This window comes from Rhodotorula graminis (genome assembly GCF_001329695.1).
Source record: "Rhodotorula graminis WP1 unplaced genomic scaffold RHOBAscaffold_2, whole genome shotgun sequence".
NCBI classification, from domain to species: Eukaryota; Fungi; Basidiomycota; class Microbotryomycetes; order Sporidiobolales; family Sporidiobolaceae; genus Rhodotorula; species Rhodotorula graminis.
In genome coordinates, this window is record NW_017264929.1 from 1,287,127 (window position 1) to 1,304,679 (window position 17,553).

The window sequence follows — 17,553 nt, forward strand, 5'->3', positions numbered from 1 at the left end:
CCGAGGCGCTCGATCGAGTCGAGCACGTTCTGGCGCAGGTCCTCGAGCTCGATGCCCTTGCCGTTCGGGTCGCCCTTATCGGTCGAGACTGTAGTCAGGAGTGGGCGACACGGTCAGTCCCGTTGTCAGGTCGACGACTCGCGCCCTCTCCTCTCAGTCTGAAGAAGGGGACGAGAGACGGCGACTCACTGTTGGTCGTGAGGTAGATCGAGTTGGGCTCGATGCCATTGTCTTTCTCGGCCTTGACGAGCGACTAGCCAGCCTCCTTCTCGTTCTGCGCCGTCGGCGACAAGGAGGGGAGGGGTCAATGGAGAGGTGCGAGAGACGCAGACGGCGAAAGGGCGGGCGCACCTCGTAGCCCTGGGCCGTGTCGATGTGACGCAGGCCAGCCTTTACGGCGTACTGGCCGCTCTCGAACGCCGTCTTCTTGGCGTCGCCGGTGCCCTGTTCGAGGGTGGAAGGAGGGGAAGGAGGGGAGGAGGAAAGGCAGCGAGTCAGCTCTCTGAGCGCTGGGCTCGCGCGGCGGTTGCGAGGCCTGGGTCCGGAGACCACTGCGGCTGCTGTCCCGGGGCTCTGCAGAGCATGCCGCCTCGAGGGGAATCCGCCGGCCTGGGTGGAGGTGACGTCGGAAGGGGGAGGGGGGGAGAGGTGAGGGAGAGGACGCACATTGCCCCAGGCGATGAGAGGGACCGAGGTGCCGTCGTTGAGCTTGATCGAAGGGACAGCCATGCTCGTGAGCGGTGTGCGAGGACGAGAGACGAGCTGGCACCTCTCGCCCGAATGACGCGAGTTCATCAGCTCGGCTCTCTCTCTCCTCTCACACCGCCACGGGCAGCTCCCCAGTCTGCAGACTCAGAGCTCGGCTCGCTCTGGTGCGGCTCCTACGCCCAAGTCGCAGCTGCGGCAGTGTCTGCTCCGCTCGCCCTCTCGTGCGCACCTCGGCCGGCCACGACGACGTTCGACGACGAGCAGGGCGGTGCGGCCGGTGGACAGCGCTTTGCGACGAGCGGGCCGCTGCAGGCAGTCACGCCGTCCCGGCACAACTGCGCAAAGATCGGCTGTCCCACGGTTTGGAGCTCGCCTCGACGGGAGCTGTCGTCGGGAGACGGGCTGGCTCGTTTGTCGCTCGCGCTCCTTGCGGGGCTCTCGCTCCGCACGCATCCCTCGACCTGCTCAAGCTGCACGACGTGTCTGCGCACGCACGCCGGCATGTCGCACGCTGCCGACCTGCGAGACGGCGACGTCCAGCACGACACGGTCGCCCTCCTCGCACCTTCCACGGTCGGCGCGCAGGTCTTCTTCATCCTGTACGGTCTCTACGTCGCTCAGCACGCGCGGTATACCACGGGCCCGTCGTACCGGCGCCTGTCGCTGTCGGTCAAGGCGACGCTGTGGCTCGTCATGGCGCTCACGACCGTGTACGGCGCCGTCATGTGCGTGTCCCTCGTCCCTACCCTCCCTAATGTTGTACGACCACACTCGTGCAACTCTGAGCTGACTTATCCCGTCCCCATCATCCTCTCGCCGTGCCTCTCTGCGGCGCATCCGACCCTTGCCGCCCTTCTGTTCGACTTGCGCCCTCAGGTTCGCCGACAACTTGTACTGGACCCGTGCGTCCCCTCTCGCGTCCCTCAGGCGTCGTTACCAGCTCAGCGAACCGTTGTTCTCCCCGCAGTGTCAGTCAAGCGCTCGCCTGAACGGATCCTCGTCGGCGTCAAGCTCGATGCAGTCGTTCCCCTCTTCGACGCCTTTGTCGCCGTACCCGTACAGATCCTTCTAGCCGTCAGAGCAACGATCGTACGTCCCGTCTCTCTCGCTCTCGAATAGGATGGCGAACAGCGCTCACGTCCTTCGTGCCCCTGCAGCTCATACAGCGGCCAGCTCTCCGACGGTTCTTCCTGCTCGTCACTATCCTCGCCATCCTCGTCTCGCTTGTCGGAGCGATCCTCTCGTGTACGGTCAACCTCATGGTGAGTCGCGAACCTCGTTCGCCGTGTCCGCCCGTCGTGCGAGTCGGCAACCCGGCCGCTCGAGCCTCTTGAACTGAGTCCCGCCTCGATACTCGCAGTACATCAACAACACGATCGGCGACGTCTCTCTGAGCTACAACGCACCCACGGCGCTATGGCTCTGGGCCGCGGCCGTCGCCGACGTCCTCATCTCGGCTTGCCTCTGGTCGACCTTGCGCCAGCGGCTCCAGGGCGACGAGCGTACCGACTCGCTCCTGCGCACGCTCATGCACACGACACTCAAGACCGCGGCCTACAGCTCGGTATTGGCAACCGCAGGAGGTCCGTGCAGCTTTCCTCCCTCTCGGCGTCCCTCTCACAGACTGACCGTCAGGCGCTCGCAGCGGCTGTCGCGTCGGCGACCAACGACGGCGGCGTCTACAGCCTCGTGACATGGGCTTTCTTTGGTACGTCTCGGGCCGCCTTTCCTCGTCGCTGTCGGTCTTCGCGCGCTCACTCTCCTCGTTGCACAGTTCCCCTCCCCGCCTGTTACGCCCTCTCGCTCTACACGACCATGTCGTCCCGCAACGAGATCGAGCATTACCTGTGCCCGACCCCGACCGCGACGACGCACTCGATCCTGCACAGCCAGCACAGCCAGGTTCGTCGGCCGCAGCACCTCGCGTCGAGCACGCAACCCGACCTCCCCCTCTCGAACGCCGACTATCTCACCGTCACGGCGCTCGCGACGCACCCTGTCGATTTCTCGTTGGGCAGAGCCGGCGTCATCCGCTGGAGCAAGGAGGAGTCGAGCTTCATCTCGCCGGGCGAGGTCAAAGCGTCTTCGTCGCCTGGCGCTCAGGAACTCGACGGCGACGTTCGTGAGAGCCTGCACGCAGAGCGCGAGACGAGCGACGAGGAGCAGGAGCGGAAGGTTGTCGATACCATCACGGTGCTTGTCTAGTTCTCCTCGAGCGCCTCGTCGTCGCAGCTTGCAATCGCAGTCTTGCTCTTTTTTCCTCGCGCTCTTCTCTGTCTCGACAAGCACCGAGTCTAGCAAAGCGAGAGTCGTTGGAAAGATAGACAACACGAAGGAAGGAGGGAGAGGTGGGAGGCAAAACGGACGAGAGAGAGAGAGAGATAGAGAAAGAGAGAGAGAGGTTCGAGCGCGAGGGGGAGAGGGCACATCTACAAATCGGTAAAGAAGGCACGGACCAGCCGCATCGCCACCACCGTGTCGGGCTCACAGCTCGATGTCGAGGTCGAGCTTGAAGCTGTCCTCGTCGCCGAACTGGAAGGCCTCGAGGGCAGCGAGGTCGACGCCGTCGTCCTCGACGAGGCCGAACACGCCGAGCTCGCGCTCAGCGGCCTGCTCATCGGCCTTGCGCCGTGCGGCGACTTGCGCAGGCGAGAGCGGGGCGGCCGAGGTCGAGTTGGCCGAGCGCAGGGACGAGGACGAGGCGGGGCGAGAGAGGGGGAGCGCGAGTGGCGGCGGGCGAGGGCGGGCGGCGCTCGAGCCGAGGAGGGAGGACGCGGTCGAGGTGGCACGGGCGAGGAGGGGCCGGCTCGCGCCGAGGGAGGAGGCCGAGGTCGCCTTGGTCGCGGTCGAGGAGCCGGGCTTGGTCGACATGGGGCCGAGCTTCGACGGCGGCTGCATCCCGCCGCGCAGCGGCGCTTTGGACGACGCAGGTCCCGACGTACGAGTCGAGCCGGGCGCGCTCGCGGCCGTCGAGGCGGCGACAGGGCGGCGGGGAGCCAAGGCGGAGCCGGCCGGAGCTTTGCGAGCCGAGCTGGCCGCGCTTGAGCCGGCGAGCGACGTGGTGCCGTGCGCCCGCCCACTGACACTCGAGCTCAGGTACGACGTGTTGGCGGGCTTGGCGCCGAGAGGAGCGCGGCGCTTTGGCGCAGGGAAGAGCGGCTGCGGCGCTGCTGGTGCTGAGAGGGCTGCTGACGGCGAATGAGTCAGGCCTGCCACTCGACCGGCGGCGCAAGAGGGAGAAGGGACGCACCAGAGTGCTCAGTCACTCCCTCGTCGAGCTCGGCCTTGAAGGAGCTCCGCTCGAGCGCGTCTTGCTCGGCCCAATCCGCCGCGTCCTCGACACCCGCGAGCGGCATCGACCGGACCGCCGCACCGTAGCCCGCCGTCTTGAAGTCGGGAACAGGGAAGTCGGGGAGGTAGGGCTCGTCTGCGATGTCCAATAGAGTGAGCTCAGGCGCTCGTGCGCCAAAAGAGGGAAGAGCAGCGAGCGCACCGTAGTCGCGCGCACTCGGTCCGGCGTACTCGACCTCCCTGTCCTCTTCCTCCTGCTGCTCCTGCTCCTCCTCCTCGACGTCGAGGTCCATCGACACGTCGGGCGAGCCGAGCATGAGCGACGGCGCGTGCCTCGGGCGCAGGGCCGTCGCAGGCGTGCGCAGCTCTTGCGCCGGGCGGAACGTCTTGTTGGGCAGAGGCGTCTTGAACTGCTGCTGGACGGGGCGAGGCGCGCATGACGGGCCCGCCTGGGCTTGCGAGGTTGACGCGCCAGGCTTGGCGGAGAAGAGGAGGGTCGAGGGGTCTGCAGGAGGGAGCCATCGTGAGCGTCCTGGGCGGCACTCACTCGGTTGGCAACACGCACGCACGCTAGCCAGCCTTGCGGACCAGCTCGTGGGCGTGCAGGGCCGAGAGAGGGAGAGAGAGAGAGTGGGAGACGCACCTGGCTGCCCGTTCTTGCCCCCGTTGCGGTCCTTTGCGCCGAGTACCCTGCCCGACTTGGCCGTCTGCTGCTGCAACGCGCCCTTGCCGCCCGTCACCGGAGCTGGGCCCGCCGAGGGACCGGCCTTGCCCGCGCGAGCCGGCGTCTTGTGATGAAGGTGCGCGTGCGGGTTCTCCTGGTTGTGGTCGAACCGCGTGCTCTGGGAGCGACCGAGCATCGTAGCCTGACGCGCCGTGCACAGCAGGTGGGAGCTGGCTGGGTCGAGGTGAGGTGGGAGGAGAGGGAGCGTTTCTCGGCGGGGTGACGAGGACGATGCTTCGGCGGCTACGACCGCTGCGGCGAATCTGGGCGCCGCTGTCGCAAAAGCAGCAGAGAGAAGCTCGGCTGTCCCAGCTCTCGCAACGGTCGTGGCGAGCCCACGCTGTAAGATCGTCGAAAGCACGAGACACTGAGGCGAGCGCTCCGGCACAGGTCGTAGCTCTCGCTCTTGCGCTCAATCCGACTCCTCGCTCGCTCGTAGTGAGCGTCGACTGAGGCGCAGGGAATCGAGAAATGCGCGTCGCGTTACAAGGGGCGAGAGCCAGCTCAACCACCTCGACACAACCGGCTCGTCCGCCGTCCTGCTCTCCATCCTGCGCATGCGCACCGGTCGGCCCTCGTCCCTGCGCAGTTCTGACGAAAATTCAGGGCAGGCTGAGGCGGGCATGAGGCGGAACGGCGGCTGAGGGCGAGGAGGAAAAGGCGGGTCAGGTTCCGGGCGGGCGAGGAGAGGGAATCTTGAAGGGAGACGCGGACGGACCTCGGCCGCACACTCGGCGGGCGCGACGATATCGCACTCAGGCGCGCCTGCCTCACTCGCTCGTCTCGCCCAGGATCTTGTTGATGCGCTCGGCGAGCTTGACGTCGAGAGCGGTGAGCGAATTGCCCTTGTCGTGCGTCGTGAGGGCGACCGAGACGCGATTGTACACGTTCGACCATTCCGGATGATGCTGTTTGCGAGTTCGACAGGGTCAAAGATCCCGTACGGCGTTGCCAACGGGCGAGAGGGGAGGGGCAGAGGAGGGGGACGCACATTCAGCTTCTCGGCGGCGAGCGCAACGCGACTCATGAAGCCCCACGCCTCGCTGAAGTCCTTGAAGCGGAAATTTCGACTCAGTCGCTGTCCCTCCTGCCCTCCTGCGGTCGAGTTGGCGACGGTCCACCCGCTCGAGATGAGCGAGTCGAGGGCTTCGGGTGTGGCGGGTTGGCGGCGCTGCGTGGCGGCGGTGGACGTAGCCATGGCGCGTGGAGGGAGGTGCACGCAAGCTGGGCGCAGCAGGAGGCCGCAAGGCCGAGGGGCGAGGGCGAACAGCATCGTCGGCTGATGAAGTCGGGGCGGCGGTGGTGAGCGACCACCACTCGACGCTCGCGCCGCCTTTTCGAGTCGTGTGAAGCGGCGAGTGGACGCACGACACTCTCAGTAGCGGATCTGGATCGAGCGTGCAGCAAAAACTTCGCAGCAGGATTTCCTCTCCTCCTCGTCGTCGTCCGCAACTTCCGGCTGCACACGAGCTGCGCAACTGCGCGAGATCCAGGCGCAATCGTCCGGCGAACGAGGGAGAAGGGAATTGCACATCGAGGGGGAGATACAGCGAGTCTAGGAAGGGAGGAACGACGAGGAAGGGAGGGAGAGGGGGAGGGACGGTCGAGAGGGGCTAAGACGATGCGACGACGGGAGCGATGCCGCGCTTGATGTCCTCGTACACCTCGTCGATCGTCTTGGACGAGTCGATCTGCGTGGGGCGAGGGAAGGAGCGAGATCAGGTCGGCGAAAGAGGGGAAGACGTGAGGAGGGAGACTGGGACGCACGTCGACGACCTTGCCCTGCTTGCGGTAGTACTCGACGACGGGCATCGACGTGTGAATAAACGTGTCTGCGATGGCGGGAAGCGAGAGAGTGAGCGGGACGCTCACAACCCCGAGCCGACTCGCGGCTGAGGAGACGACGCTCGACGAGAGGGGAGGACGCTCGAGACGCACCAAAGCGCTTCTTGATGCTCGCCGCGTTGTCGTCGTCGCGACCCGACGTCTTGCCGCGCTCGAGGAGGCGCTCCTGGAGGATGGCCTCGGGGCAGACGAGGAACAGGACGAGAGAAGAGGGGCAGACGGTCTCGTCGAACTTGACGGCCTGGTCCATCTGGCGCGGGAAGCCGTCGACGAGGAAGCGGCGGGCCGGGATGCCCTTGACGCCCGACGTGGCGCCGGCCTCCTTGGACTCGCCGGCCTCGGAGCTCATGGCGGCGCGCATGGCGTTCTCGAGGAGCTTGATCGTGACCTCCATCGGGACGATCTTGCCCTCGGTGATGTACTCCTTGATCATGGCGCCGAACTGGGAGCCGGCACGAGCCTGCTCGGCGCGAAGGAGGTCGCCCGCTGCGCGAGAGAGGTGGGGAGGTGGGTGAGTGACGGTGGTCCTTGAGACCCGCTCTGAGGGGAAGAGGGGACGGACCGGACAGGTGAACGAAGCCATAGTCCTGGACGAGCTTGGCGCACTGGGTGCCCTTGCCTGTCGAGGGCGAGGACGAGGACGAGTATATGCAGGCGGACGAGTGGAGATGCGGTGGCAGGAGGGGAGGAGGCGGGGGTGGAAGTCTGTCAGCGACCGCGCAGGGGGAGGTGAGAGGGACAGAGAGAGTGGGCGCACCTGCACCGGGACCGCCGAGAACGAAGATGACGGTGACCTCGGTGGGTTCGAAGGCGGGCGACGAGGTTGCGTTGGAGGCCGGGGTGGAGCTCGAGGGAACGGCGGGCATGGCGGCGGCGGGATAGGGAGGTCGAGGGTGAGGGAGGTGGAGCTCGGTGAGTTAGGTGGACAAGGTCGAGAGGCGGGGAGAGGTCGAGAGGCGAGTGAGGGCGAGGACTCAAGAGGGACGAGGACGAGGAAGAGGGGACGACGAGGGAGGGGCAACAGCTCTCGCTGTGGCCTTAGATCGGGTTCGGGTACTCCTTGCGCCTCGCTCGCTGGTCCTGGGAACGCTTCTCGAGGACGGACCGGTACAGGCCGACCGAGCTGCCGATGATGGCGACCAAGGCCAGAGGGAAGGCCGCCATGCGCAGGATGCTGGGCGCGTTGGGAGCGCGGGGAGGGGCTGCAGCTCGGGGCATGGTCGTCGTGAGGCTGCGCTGTCGCAACCGCGAGCGAGATGAGGGTCGAGCGAGAGCGCGGCGAGGCTCGACGAGGAGGACGACGGGGAGGTCGGAACTCGCTCCCCCTCTCTCGCTCTACCAGGCCATTCAGCCGCCTCCTCGACCGAGTGCACGTCGCCTTAGCTGCACGCCCACCTTCGAACCGCACCGCCCCGAGCCCTCGCCATCCCGCTCGGCGTCATCTCTCGCCCCCACCTCGTCCCTCCCTCCACCGGGTCCACCGCCATGAACATCGTCGTGCGTCCCCTTGGCCATCTCTCTAGCCTCAGCCCACCCCACTGACCCACCCCTCGCCCCCGCAGGAAACCCTCTTCGGCCGGACCAAGACGCCCGCCGAGCGCCTCCGCCAGCACCAGCGCGCTCTCCAGAAGGCACAGCGCGAGCTCGACCGCGAGCGCTCAAAGCTCGAGCAGCAGGAGAAGAAGCTCATCGTCGACATCAAGAACAGCGCCCGCAAAGGCGAGATCGTGCGTCCCCCTCCCTCCTCCCTCTCTCGCTCGCACGGCTGCCGTCGAGCGCAAGTTGGCCCGGTCAGGGTCCCACTTCGCGCTCGTGGGTACACCGTGAAGCCCGACAGGAGCAGTCGGTCCACATCTTGAGCGACGCGCACTGACCCTCGCCTCCCCCTCCTCGCGCGCGCAGGGCCCGTGCAAGGTCATGGCCAAGGACCTCGTGCGCACCCGGCGCTACGTGTCCAAGTTCTACACGATGAAGACCCAGCTCCAGGGCGTGTCGCTCCGCATCCAGGGCATGCGCAGCAACCAGCAGATGGCCGAGGCCATGAAGGGCGCGACCAAGGTGCGCCCTCGCTCTCTCCTCTCTCGGCGGGCGGGCTCGAGCACGTGCACGGTGCTCGACGCGTCGGCGCTCAGAAGAGAGCGCCGCTGACCTCTCTCGACCGCACGCAGGCGATGAACCTCATGTCGCGGCAGCTCAACCTCCCCCAGATTCAGCGCATCCTCCAGGACTTTGAGAAGGAGTCGTCGATGATGGATATGAAGGAGGAGATGATGGGCGACGCCATCGACGACGCCATGGACGACGAGGTTGGCGAGACCGAGGAGGAGGAGGGCGACCGCATCCTCGAGGAGGTGCTCGCCGAGGTTGGCGTGAGCGTTGGCCAGCAGGTGCGCCCCTCTTTCTCTCTCCTCTCGCTCGATGTCGTCGCCTTATACAGTCGCCGACTGACGAGCATTGTCGACGCCTACGCAGCTCGGCGAAGCGCCAACCTCCCTTCCCGCGACTGCCCTCTCCGAGCCCGGCGTGCGTCGCGCCGTCGCCGTCGGCGAGACGTCGGGTGGGCCCTCGGCATCGTCTACCGGTGCGAGCTCGAGCGGTGCGGATGCGGGAGGCGCAGGTGCGGCGGGCGGCGACGGCGGGCTCGACGACCTCCAGGCGCGGTTGGACAACTTGCGCCGGGACTGAGCGGCGCCCCGCCGTGCGAGGGCTGCGAGGTGGACGATACAGTGTTGTACGGCCGTGCCAGATGTACTTCTACTGCGTTTTGCCCCTGATGGACAGCGAGCCGTCCTTCTTCCCGGTCTGCGCGAGTTTGTCTCGGCGAGCGAGGGTCACCCTGTGCGCCCGACTGTCCTCTCTTCCCTCGCTCTGCGTTCTTCACGTACTGAGAATCATTCGACTGTGCGCAGATGGCGAGCGCGACGCTCGAGCCAGCGAGCCTTCTTCTCAAAGCGGTCAGGCCAGGCTCGAGCGCGCCGCCTTCCCAAGTGGGGGCACATCCTCTTTGTCTCTCTCCTTGGTGCCTCGATCGCTTGCGCACCTTCCGCAGACGGGCTCGCTCGCCGCTCTGGCGCAGGTTCCGGGACGCGCTGCGACAAAGGCTCGTCTCGCCGTCCGTCCTCAGGGCGAGGTCTGGCTCGGACGCCCGGCAACAGCTGGTCGGCGGCCTCTCCTCCCCCTCTTCCCTCTCGTCCTGCTCCTCTATCGTCCCACCTCGTCGCCCACACGGCCTGCCTGTCGCTATGCTGGGCCTTGCCGCGCTCGCCGCCGCGGGCGTGACGCTCCTCGGCTCCCTCGTCGCTCCTTCTTCCGCCGCCGCCGCGCCGGCGCTCCCCTCGTTCGCTTCCATCGAGACCCTGTGCGTCCCTTTTCTCCTCGTCGAGGTCACGCCGGCGTCTTGAGGTCGAGCTACTGACCCTTGCCGCACCGCGGCTTCCTCGACCCGCAGCTTCAGTTTCGGTGGTACGCTTCCCGACCGTACTCAGTGTCGTACCTCCTTTCGAGGCCTCGTCTGACGCTCTTCCCTCAACAGACTCGTACAGCACTGTGGGCTACAAGCCACAGGACGGCCTCTTGCCCCTTCCCGGCGTCGGCGGGGTGCGTCCTACTTCCTCGACCTCCTCGGCTCGACTCGTCTCGAGCGGCACGAGCCAGCCGAGCGCCGTATTCACAAGGACGTGACTGACCCTATGTCGTACGCGCAGACGACCTCGGGTGGTTACAACTGGGTCCAGTTCCTCGCGTTTATGCAGAACGCGTCCTACTTCGACTTTGCGCAGTCGGCGGCGACCGTCAACAACTCGATCATCCACATCAACCGCGGCGAGACGCCGCCGAGCTTCGACATCCAGCTCGCGACGTTCGAGGAGTACTTTGCCGGCGCCGAGCCCGAGATCCCGTGGACGAGCGACAAGTCGCTTTTCAGTGCGTCGACGCTCTCTCTCTCTCTCTCTCCTTGACGAGCCTCGCACTGACCTCGCCGCCCCAACAGCTGTCTTCTTCGGCATCAAGTGAGTCTGGACCGATTCGACGGCGTCGCCCTCGTGAACCCGGCACTGACCCTCGTCCTCTCGCAGCGACATCGGCTTCACCGTCCTCCAGGACTCGCACAACGCGAGCGAGATCGTGCCCAAGATCGTCCAGTCGTACGAGGCGAGCGTCTCGCAGCTGTACGACCGAGGAGGTGCGCTCTCTCTCTCCTCGTCCTCGCGCACGAGCCTCGCCGACCCGGATCCTCGTCCCCCGCCGCAGCTCGCAAGTTTCTCCTCATCCTCATGCCGCCGACGTACCGCACGCCCTACATCAAGAGCTTTGGTGCCGAGACGGTGGCCAAGTTCAACACGACGATCGACCTGTACGTCTCGACCCTGACGACCGCCGTCGCCGACCTCTCGACTAGGTACCCGGACGCCTCCTTCGTCACGTATGACACGGCGCCCATGTTCAACGCGATCCTCGACGATGCAGCGGCGTACGGCTTCAGTGTGCGTCCACCTCTCGACAGCGCACGCTTCCTTTCGAGCCTCGAGATTGACCTTCTCGACTCGCCGACGCAGATCTCGTCCACCTCGTGCTGGGCGTACTGGAACAAGCACGACCCGGAGCTCGATCTTCCGTCGTGCGAGGCTCCGCTGGCCGAGTACGCCTGGGCCGACGACTATCACCCGACGTGGGGTGTCCACAAGCTCGTCGCCGAGGACATTGCCAAGGTGCGCCGCGCTCTCTCTCTCTCATCGTTCTGCCGCCGCGCTCGCTCACATACTTCGTTGCACACTCGCAGACCCTGACCGGCTCGGTCCCGTCGATCGTCGCTGCGCCGCCGGACGGTCGCACCATCTCTCGCCGTGCGGCGCAGCCGGCGCGCAAGGCGATCCGTCGCCGTCGGCCGGGGCACGGCAGCGCGCGCGGCAGTGGCGCGAGCGCACACGACGAGGCGGCGCACGCGCTCATGCGCGAGCGGATGCGCAGGAGCTGGGCCGGGCTGGCCATGGCCGGCGAGGACTGAGCGTGGCTCGAGCAAGCGGGGACGAGGAGCGAGGAGAAGGGATATCTGGTCGGCTGGGCCGCTGTAGCACGTACTCTGACTCCTCCTGTATCTACCGTGTCATTTGCGGACGGCCGAGACGTCGAGCGAGTCTGTGAGCGCTGGTCGTGGGAGCGAGAGCGAGGCGAACGAGCCTTGCCCAACCGCGAGCGAAGGCGGCGAAGCTAGAACGCGAGGTCGCGAGCTTGTACATGGACGTCGGGTCGTCGTGGCCGAGCACTCAACGCTCCAGCTGCCGATGCGGCGGCACAGCTCGACTGGCGAAAGCGAGCCGAGTCGGGAGGCGAGAGGAGGGCGACGGCAGCTGGACGGGCGCCGCTCGAGGTGCGGGCGTCCCTGCTGAGCGAGGCCAATGACCAGAGCGCAGCCTAGCAGCTCGCAGGTCCAGCGGTGAGGCGAGGGGAGAAATGCGCTCGCCGGATTGGAGAGCGCTCGCCGCCTCGTCGCCTCCTCCGCACCTCGGCTCCTCTCCGTCCTCCTTCAGCAGCTCCGCCAAGATGCAGCAGGTCGCTCGCTTGTTCAGCCGCCAGGCTCGCTCCTTCTCGTCCTCGGCCCGTGCCGCCTCGGACCAGCTCCAGGTCGTGAGTCCGCTCGTCTCCTCCCATCTCCTCGAGCGACGAGGCTCGCCTCGATCGCAGCCCCGTACGCCCTGCCAGAGCAGCCAAGCTGACCTTGCACCTCCCTCTCGACCCGTCACAGCACCGCAACTCGTCGTACAACAACCCGTCGATTCCGTTCAAGCTGACGGCCGACAATCACGAGCTGGCCAAGCGCATCATCGCCAAGTACCCGTCCCAGTACAAGAAGGCGGCCGTCATCCCGTTGCTCGAGGTGGCACAGAAGCAGAACAAGGGCTTCTGCTCCATCTCGGTCATGAACCACGTCGCCGAGGTCCTCGAGATGCCCCCGATGCGCGTCTACGAGGTCGCGTCGTTCTACACCATGTGCGTCCCGTGCAGCTCCCCTCATGCCTCCATCTCGTCCCACTAACCTTTCTGCTCCCCCTCGTGCAGGTTCAACCGGTGCGCCGCCGCCTTCATGGCTCTCTCTCCCTCGTCGTCCTCCTCAGGATCTGACCCTCTCGTCGACGACACAGGGAACCCGTCGGCGACTTCTTCGTCCAGATCTGCACCACGACGCCGTGCATGCTCGGCGGCTGCGGCTCGGACAAGATCGTCGAGGCCATCACGTCGCACCTGGGCGTCGGGCTCGGCGAGACGACCAAGGACAAGAAGTTCACGCTCCTCGAGGTGCGTCCGCTCTCTCGTCGCGTTCAGCGCTCCCCTCTCGAGTCTTCACGTGACCTGACGCACTCTCTCCCCTCCAGGTCGAGTGCCTCGGCGCCTGCTCGAACGCCCCGATGGTGCAGATCAACGACGAGTTCTACGTGCGTCCCCTCTCGCTCTCTCGCCTCTCGCCCTATCTGCCCGACCCCGGGCTGACCACCAGCTTCACATACAGGAGGACCTCACGCCTGAGAGCATCGTCTCGATCCTCGGCGACCTCGCGGCGGGCAAGAAGGCCAAGCCGGGCCCTCAGTCGGAGCGCAGCGGCAGCGAGCCCAACGGCCCGCTCACGGCCCTCACCACCCCCGTACGCTCTCTCTCTCTCTCTCTGTGCATCTGTTGGACGCGCCTGACTCATCTTGCGCACCCGCAGCCACCCAAGCCGAGCGAGATCTTCACCAAGGAGTGGCAGTGAGCGGCGGGCTGGACGAGCGCAGCGAGTCGTAGTCTGTCTGTAGAAGTAACCACGTTCCAGCTACTCTGTCTGCGTCGAGTCCTGAGAGCGAGAGGCCGAGCGGAAGCGAGCGCACGAACCCCGAGAAGCGGCTCTCCTCGCTCGTCTCTCGAGAACGCTTGACCGGATTCGAGCGAATGCGAGGTGGTATAACATGCGTCGAGCACAACCAGGAGAGTCACACAGAACAGGAAAGGGAGAGGGACTACCAAGTACACGGTCGCTGCGGCCCCCGACGCCGCTCCTCGACCTCGCCGACCGTCTTCCACCGCTCAAGGTCGCGAAGAAAGCGCCGCATCCTCTCAAACGAGCAAGGATGCATTTACGCACCCATCTAGCTCCTAATTACGGGCAGAGAGTCAGTGGAAGCCGGACGAGGGGCGGAAGAGGCCGCAGGAGGGCGAGAGAAGGGACGAGGAGAAAATGGGGACGCACAGGGTTGTTGGTGATCTGGGCGAACTTGCCCCACACAACCTTGCCGCCAGTGGTGACGAGACCGAGCTCGGAGACCTAGAGGGAGCGAAAGGAGGATCAGGAAGTGCAGGAAGAGGATCTCGAGGAGAGGAGGGGGAGGGACGCACGTTGACCTCGATGATGGTACCCTTGGTGATGACGCCGAGCTGCGTGTACTGTGGACGCACAAAGAGAGCGTCAGAGCCGGCGTGGAGAGAGAGAGAGAGAGAGAGAGAGAAAGGAGAGCGGGCACACCATGGGCGACTGCGGGTTCTTCTTGACGCCGATGATGGGGAGCTGGAACGTCGCCTTGAGCTCGGCTGCAGGCTCGTAAGGCAGCGTCAGTACATGTGCGCGAGAGCGAGAGAGGAGATGAGAGGACGGACGGTGCGTGACGTTGGCCTTCTTGACGCGGAGGGCCGACGGGCGGATGAAGCGCTCGAGCTTGGGGGGTTTCCGGGTGAAGTCCTGCACGACTCGAGGTCAGGAGCCGTCGCTCGTCGACACGAGAGAGCGAGAAGGGACGCACCTCGCCGACAAAGGTGGCCTTGGTGACCATGCGCTTCCAGCCCTTGCGCTTCGACTTGCCCGTCTTGATGACCTTGAACATCTCGTCCTCGGCGATACCGCGGACCTTGGGGAGCGGGACGGCAAACTTGCCGGCCTTCTCCTTGCGCTTCTGCTTGACGGCCGACGACAGGGCCTTGGCGTCGTTCTGGCCCTCGCGGTCGAGGAGGTAGGTCGGGAGGGCGCCCTCGGGGAGCGCACTCGCGTCCTTGGCCTTGACGTCGCGCTCCTCGTGCGCCTTGATCGTCTTCTTCATGGCGACCTTCTCGGCGTAGCGGCGCTGGTGGAGGAGCTTGGCCTTGTGGCCGTGGAGCGTCTGGGCGACGTGCGACGCCTTGTGCGCCTCACGCGCCTGGCGCTTGCGCTTGCGCTCCTCGTGGTCGAGCTGACGACCATTGCGCTGCGAGCGAGGGCGAGAGGGAGCGTCAGCAGGCGAATCTGAGAGAGGCCGGCCCTCGTCGAGAGAGAGGGGGAGATGGACGGACGCGGATCGACTCCTCGATGTACTCGTTCTGCGGCCTGTGGGAGGTGTCGAGTGAGCATGCGGGACCATGTGGGCGAGAAGGGAGAGCTGCACGCACATGCTGGACGGGAGGAGAGGTGGGAGAGTGGCGGGGACGGAAGGAGTGGAGAGAGACGAAGGTAGCTCGGCGGCTAGTCGATGGGGCGAGGGTGGTGCGACTGATTCCTGAGCGTAAGAACTTGGCGCGTAGATCTAGGGCGCCCGTGAGTTTCTCGAGCGGGTCGAACGAGAGCGAGCGGGAGGTTGGAGCAAGGCGAGGCAGCTCGAGCTCGCCAGCGAGGCGAACGCCGCCGGCTCACTCGGCTCGGGTCCCCCGCTCGCTTGCTTGCCGCCTGACAGGTCTACTGCGCCGAGACGATGCACATCAACAAGGTGCGCACCCCGTCGCCCCCTCTCCGCAGCGCGACCTGGCCACTCACCTCTCCTCCTCCCACCCTCATCTCCCCGACCTCGACCTCGACCCACCCCCACTCTCGCCCCTCGCAGCTCAAGGTCAAGCCGCGCAAGACGGCCTACGTCCAGCCCTGTGCCCTCGAGCTCACGGCCATGCTCGGCTGCTGGGCCTCGAGCGGCGACCTCGTCAACGCAAAGGACTGCCGCGAGGCCGCCATCCGCCTCCACGAGTGCATGGCCAAGCCTGTGCGTCTCCTCTCTCACTCTCTGATCTTGCCCTGTGTGCGCCCACTGACCCAGTCCGCGCCCCCTGGGAACAGCAAGCCAAGGGCAAGCCTCGCGTGTCGTCCGTCAACTACCTGCTCGCGAGGATGGGAAAGGTGCGCCCTCGCTCTCCCTTGCTCGCCCGAACGACGCACACAAGCTAACGAGACCGCTCGGTCCTTGCCCCCTCGATCGACAGTGATCTCGCCCGCCGTCGCCCCTCTCGTTCACCTCGCACGCCCTCTCTGCCGCACCTCCACCTGTTGTCCCACCAGCCGCACGCCCTGCAATCCCACTCCGTACCCAGCCGTACCTCGTTCTCGGAAAACCGCTTCTCGAGTTGCACGTGCCCGCACGCTCGGCTCTACCGGTTCGCGACCTCGACCGCCCGCCCGACGAGCGCCACGACGCGCCCGACTCGCTCTGCACGCTCCCGCTCCGCCGGCTTCTCCTCGTGCGCACCGCCGCCGCGCTCGAGCGCGAGCCACTGCTGCGCGAGGGCGTCGCGCTTGGTCGTCCAGGGCGAGGGAGCGGGCGGATCGGCCGACGAGGTGGACGAGGCGGCGAGGTGGTCGGCGAGTTTGGCGGCCGTGAGGAGGACGCGCTGTGCGTCGAGAGGAAGCGAGAGGGCGAAATAGCCTGTTGCCGAGAGAGAACGAGAGAGGAAACGGAGGACAGGATGCCTCAGTCGGGCACAATCGAGGAGGGCGAGATCGAGAGGGGGACGCACGCAGTGCGACTTGCTCGAGCTCGACGAGCAGGTCCTCGATCGGCGCACCTGCAGGCGCGAGTCGACGAATGAGTACTTGCTCGAGGCAGCCACGCCCGCCGAGAGAGAGAGAAAAGAGAGGAGACACGCACCTTCGCTTTGTGCGCCAACGAGCCCGACCACCCTCGCCTCCCTCGCCCTCAGCCTGCGCCTTCCGTCCTCCTCGACAGCCCCGCTCCCCTCGTCAAGCGCGAGCACCGCCGCCCAGGCCTCCTCGAGCTCGGCGAGCCCGCGCTCGGCGGCGCCCGGACCGCCTGCGCGCTGCCGCTCGCCGACGAGCGTGATGAGGGCCGAGAGGCGCTCGGGCTCGCGCTGTGCGAGAGAGGCGAGGTGTGCCGTGGTGGCTGCGCGTGTGAGGCGGGCGTATGGCGGCTGCGAGCAAGAGAGGCGGCGGAGGAAGGAGGCGAAAGGAGGTTAGTTGCGCTCGACAGCTCCGGCAATTTGTCCATCTCGAGGGAGAGAGGGGACGCACCTCATCATGCTCGTCATCTTCTGCGCTCCCCGCCGTCCGCCTCGCCGCGTCCTCGCCCACTCGCTCAAGCAACCCCCTCCACCTCCCGATCTCCCTCGCGCCCATTCCCCTCCTGCGCTCCCTGCTCTCGACCGCGCCGAGCAACATCCTCCTCGCCGCCGCGCTCCTCCCCTTCTCGACGAGCCGCACCGTCCGCCGCTCGAGGACCGTCAGGCGCACGTCCCACGAGGGCAAGTGCGCGTCGTCGAGCGCGAGCGCGAGCGAGTCGTGCAGGCGCGCGAGAGAGGCGACACCTGCATGGAGTGTCGGGCACAATGTCAGTATGAGGCCTACTGTCGAGGAGGAGGAAAGAGAGGACGAGGGAGGAGAGAGGGGGAGGAAGGGGGAGCGCACCCATGGCGTCCCACAGTCCGGCTGCGACGACGTGCCACGCGCTTGCAAAGCCCGGGTCGTCCACCGCCGGCGGTGCACTAGGCGTACTCGTCTTGCCGCCGTGCGCCGGGTCCGTCTTGAGAGGTGCGGGTGGCGGAACGGGGAAGGTGAGCTGCTGAGAGGCGGCCCGAGCGAGGTAGAGCTGCGGAAACAGCGTCGAGAGCGGCGTGTCCTGCGTGGCAAGAGAAACCGAGGCGTGTCAGTCTCGGTGAAGGAGGACGAGAGTGAAAGCCACGGCGTACGGTGGACGAGCGCTGCGAGATGTCCCACAGGAGGTCGTGCGGCGAGGTGAGCGCCGCTCGCGCCTTCTTGCGCGTTGGCGCGTTGG

The 17,553-nt window shown here is 66.5% G+C and overlaps 11 protein-coding genes across 11 annotated transcripts in view; 4 read left to right on the plus strand and 7 right to left on the minus strand.

The window, feature by feature from the left end:
* The window catches only part of RHOBADRAFT_66036 (uncharacterized protein), a 1,317-nt gene extending 581 nt beyond the window's left edge, over positions 1-736 (minus strand). Inside the window, exons 1-3 of the mRNA XM_018418854.1 lie at positions 667-736; positions 352-444; positions 186-253 (exon numbers count right to left, since the gene is read on the minus strand). Coding sequence (XP_018273792.1) covers positions 186-253; positions 352-444; positions 667-729 — 224 coding nt within the window. The 5' untranslated portion in view covers positions 730-736. The remainder of the gene's footprint in view (positions 1-185; positions 254-351; positions 445-666) is intronic.
* Positions 737-3,011: 2,275 nt separating this feature from the next.
* RHOBADRAFT_51560 (uncharacterized protein) lies at positions 3,012-4,934 on the minus strand. The gene is made up of 4 exons (XM_018415906.1): positions 4,643-4,934; positions 4,202-4,504; positions 3,959-4,135; positions 3,012-3,893 (listed from the first exon to the last, which is right to left on the minus strand). The coding sequence occupies exons 1-4, from the start codon at positions 4,857-4,859 to the stop codon at positions 3,193-3,195; spliced, it is 1,398 nt and encodes a 465-aa protein (XP_018273793.1). The 5' UTR covers positions 4,860-4,934; the 3' UTR covers positions 3,012-3,192.
* Positions 4,935-5,304: 370 nt separating this feature from the next.
* On the minus strand, positions 5,305-5,940 carry RHOBADRAFT_24301 (uncharacterized protein). The gene is made up of 3 exons (XM_018412637.1): positions 5,715-5,940; positions 5,442-5,631; positions 5,305-5,363 (listed from the first exon to the last, which is right to left on the minus strand). Exons 1-2 carry the CDS (start codon positions 5,919-5,921, stop codon positions 5,494-5,496), a joined length of 345 nt encoding a protein of 114 aa, XP_018273794.1. The 5' UTR covers positions 5,922-5,940; the 3' UTR covers positions 5,305-5,363; positions 5,442-5,493.
* Positions 5,941-6,227: 287 nt separating this feature from the next.
* Positions 6,228-7,563, minus strand: RHOBADRAFT_24302 (uncharacterized protein). Its single transcript, XM_018412638.1, has 5 exons — positions 7,326-7,563; positions 7,131-7,187; positions 6,662-7,054; positions 6,491-6,555; positions 6,228-6,414 (listed from the first exon to the last, which is right to left on the minus strand). The coding sequence occupies exons 1-5, from the start codon at positions 7,432-7,434 to the stop codon at positions 6,337-6,339; spliced, it is 702 nt and encodes a 233-aa protein (XP_018273795.1). The 5' UTR covers positions 7,435-7,563; the 3' UTR covers positions 6,228-6,336.
* A 43-nt stretch (positions 7,564-7,606) lies between these two features.
* Positions 7,607-7,915, minus strand: RHOBADRAFT_41745 (uncharacterized protein; the record flags this gene model as incomplete). The annotated part of the gene is made up of 2 exons (XM_018413937.1): positions 7,607-7,799; positions 7,908-7,915. 2 exons carry the CDS (start codon positions 7,913-7,915, stop codon positions 7,607-7,609), a joined length of 201 nt encoding a protein of 66 aa, XP_018273796.1.
* Positions 7,916-8,048: 133 nt separating this feature from the next.
* On the plus strand, positions 8,049-9,338 carry RHOBADRAFT_24306 (uncharacterized protein). Its single transcript, XM_018412639.1, has 5 exons — positions 8,049-8,065; positions 8,131-8,295; positions 8,471-8,626; positions 8,737-8,955; positions 9,041-9,338. Exons 1-5 carry the CDS (start codon positions 8,054-8,056, stop codon positions 9,251-9,253), a joined length of 765 nt encoding a protein of 254 aa, XP_018273797.1. The 5' UTR covers positions 8,049-8,053; the 3' UTR covers positions 9,254-9,338.
* A 472-nt stretch (positions 9,339-9,810) lies between these two features.
* Positions 9,811-11,679, plus strand: RHOBADRAFT_51564 (carbohydrate esterase family 16 protein; the record flags this gene model as incomplete). The annotated part of the gene is made up of 9 exons (XM_018415907.1): positions 9,811-9,926; positions 10,017-10,030; positions 10,101-10,165; positions 10,273-10,492; positions 10,560-10,578; positions 10,645-10,751; positions 10,820-11,052; positions 11,125-11,277; positions 11,349-11,679. The coding sequence occupies 9 exons, from the start codon at positions 9,811-9,813 to the stop codon at positions 11,571-11,573; spliced, it is 1,152 nt and encodes a 383-aa protein (XP_018273798.1). The 3' UTR covers positions 11,574-11,679.
* Positions 11,680-12,101: 422 nt separating this feature from the next.
* RHOBADRAFT_64546 (uncharacterized protein) lies at positions 12,102-13,376 on the plus strand. Its single transcript, XM_018418509.1, has 7 exons — positions 12,102-12,193; positions 12,312-12,556; positions 12,626-12,634; positions 12,709-12,862; positions 12,940-12,999; positions 13,074-13,205; positions 13,272-13,376. The coding sequence occupies exons 1-7, from the start codon at positions 12,110-12,112 to the stop codon at positions 13,311-13,313; spliced, it is 726 nt and encodes a 241-aa protein (XP_018273799.1). The 5' UTR covers positions 12,102-12,109; the 3' UTR covers positions 13,314-13,376.
* A 104-nt stretch (positions 13,377-13,480) lies between these two features.
* Positions 13,481-15,129, minus strand: RHOBADRAFT_33936 (uncharacterized protein). Its single transcript, XM_018413155.1, has 8 exons — positions 14,954-15,129; positions 14,858-14,891; positions 14,335-14,772; positions 14,192-14,273; positions 14,061-14,125; positions 13,934-13,981; positions 13,788-13,862; positions 13,481-13,693 (listed from the first exon to the last, which is right to left on the minus strand). Coding segments are annotated over exons 1-8 (783 nt in total). The 5' UTR covers positions 14,956-15,129; the 3' UTR covers positions 13,481-13,654.
* A 123-nt stretch (positions 15,130-15,252) lies between these two features.
* Positions 15,253-15,716, plus strand: RHOBADRAFT_41750 (uncharacterized protein; the record flags this gene model as incomplete). Its single annotated transcript, XM_018413938.1, has 3 exons — positions 15,253-15,267; positions 15,382-15,534; positions 15,609-15,716. The coding sequence occupies 3 exons, from the start codon at positions 15,253-15,255 to the stop codon at positions 15,714-15,716; spliced, it is 276 nt and encodes a 91-aa protein (XP_018273801.1).
* Positions 15,717-15,916: 200 nt separating this feature from the next.
* RHOBADRAFT_51568 (uncharacterized protein) lies at positions 15,917-16,844 on the minus strand (the record flags this gene model as incomplete). The annotated part of the gene is made up of 4 exons (XM_018415908.1): positions 15,917-16,191; positions 16,283-16,330; positions 16,414-16,693; positions 16,794-16,844. Coding segments are annotated over 4 exons (654 nt in total), but the record flags the coding sequence as incomplete, so codon positions are not given.
* Positions 16,845-17,553: the final 709 nt, after the last annotated feature.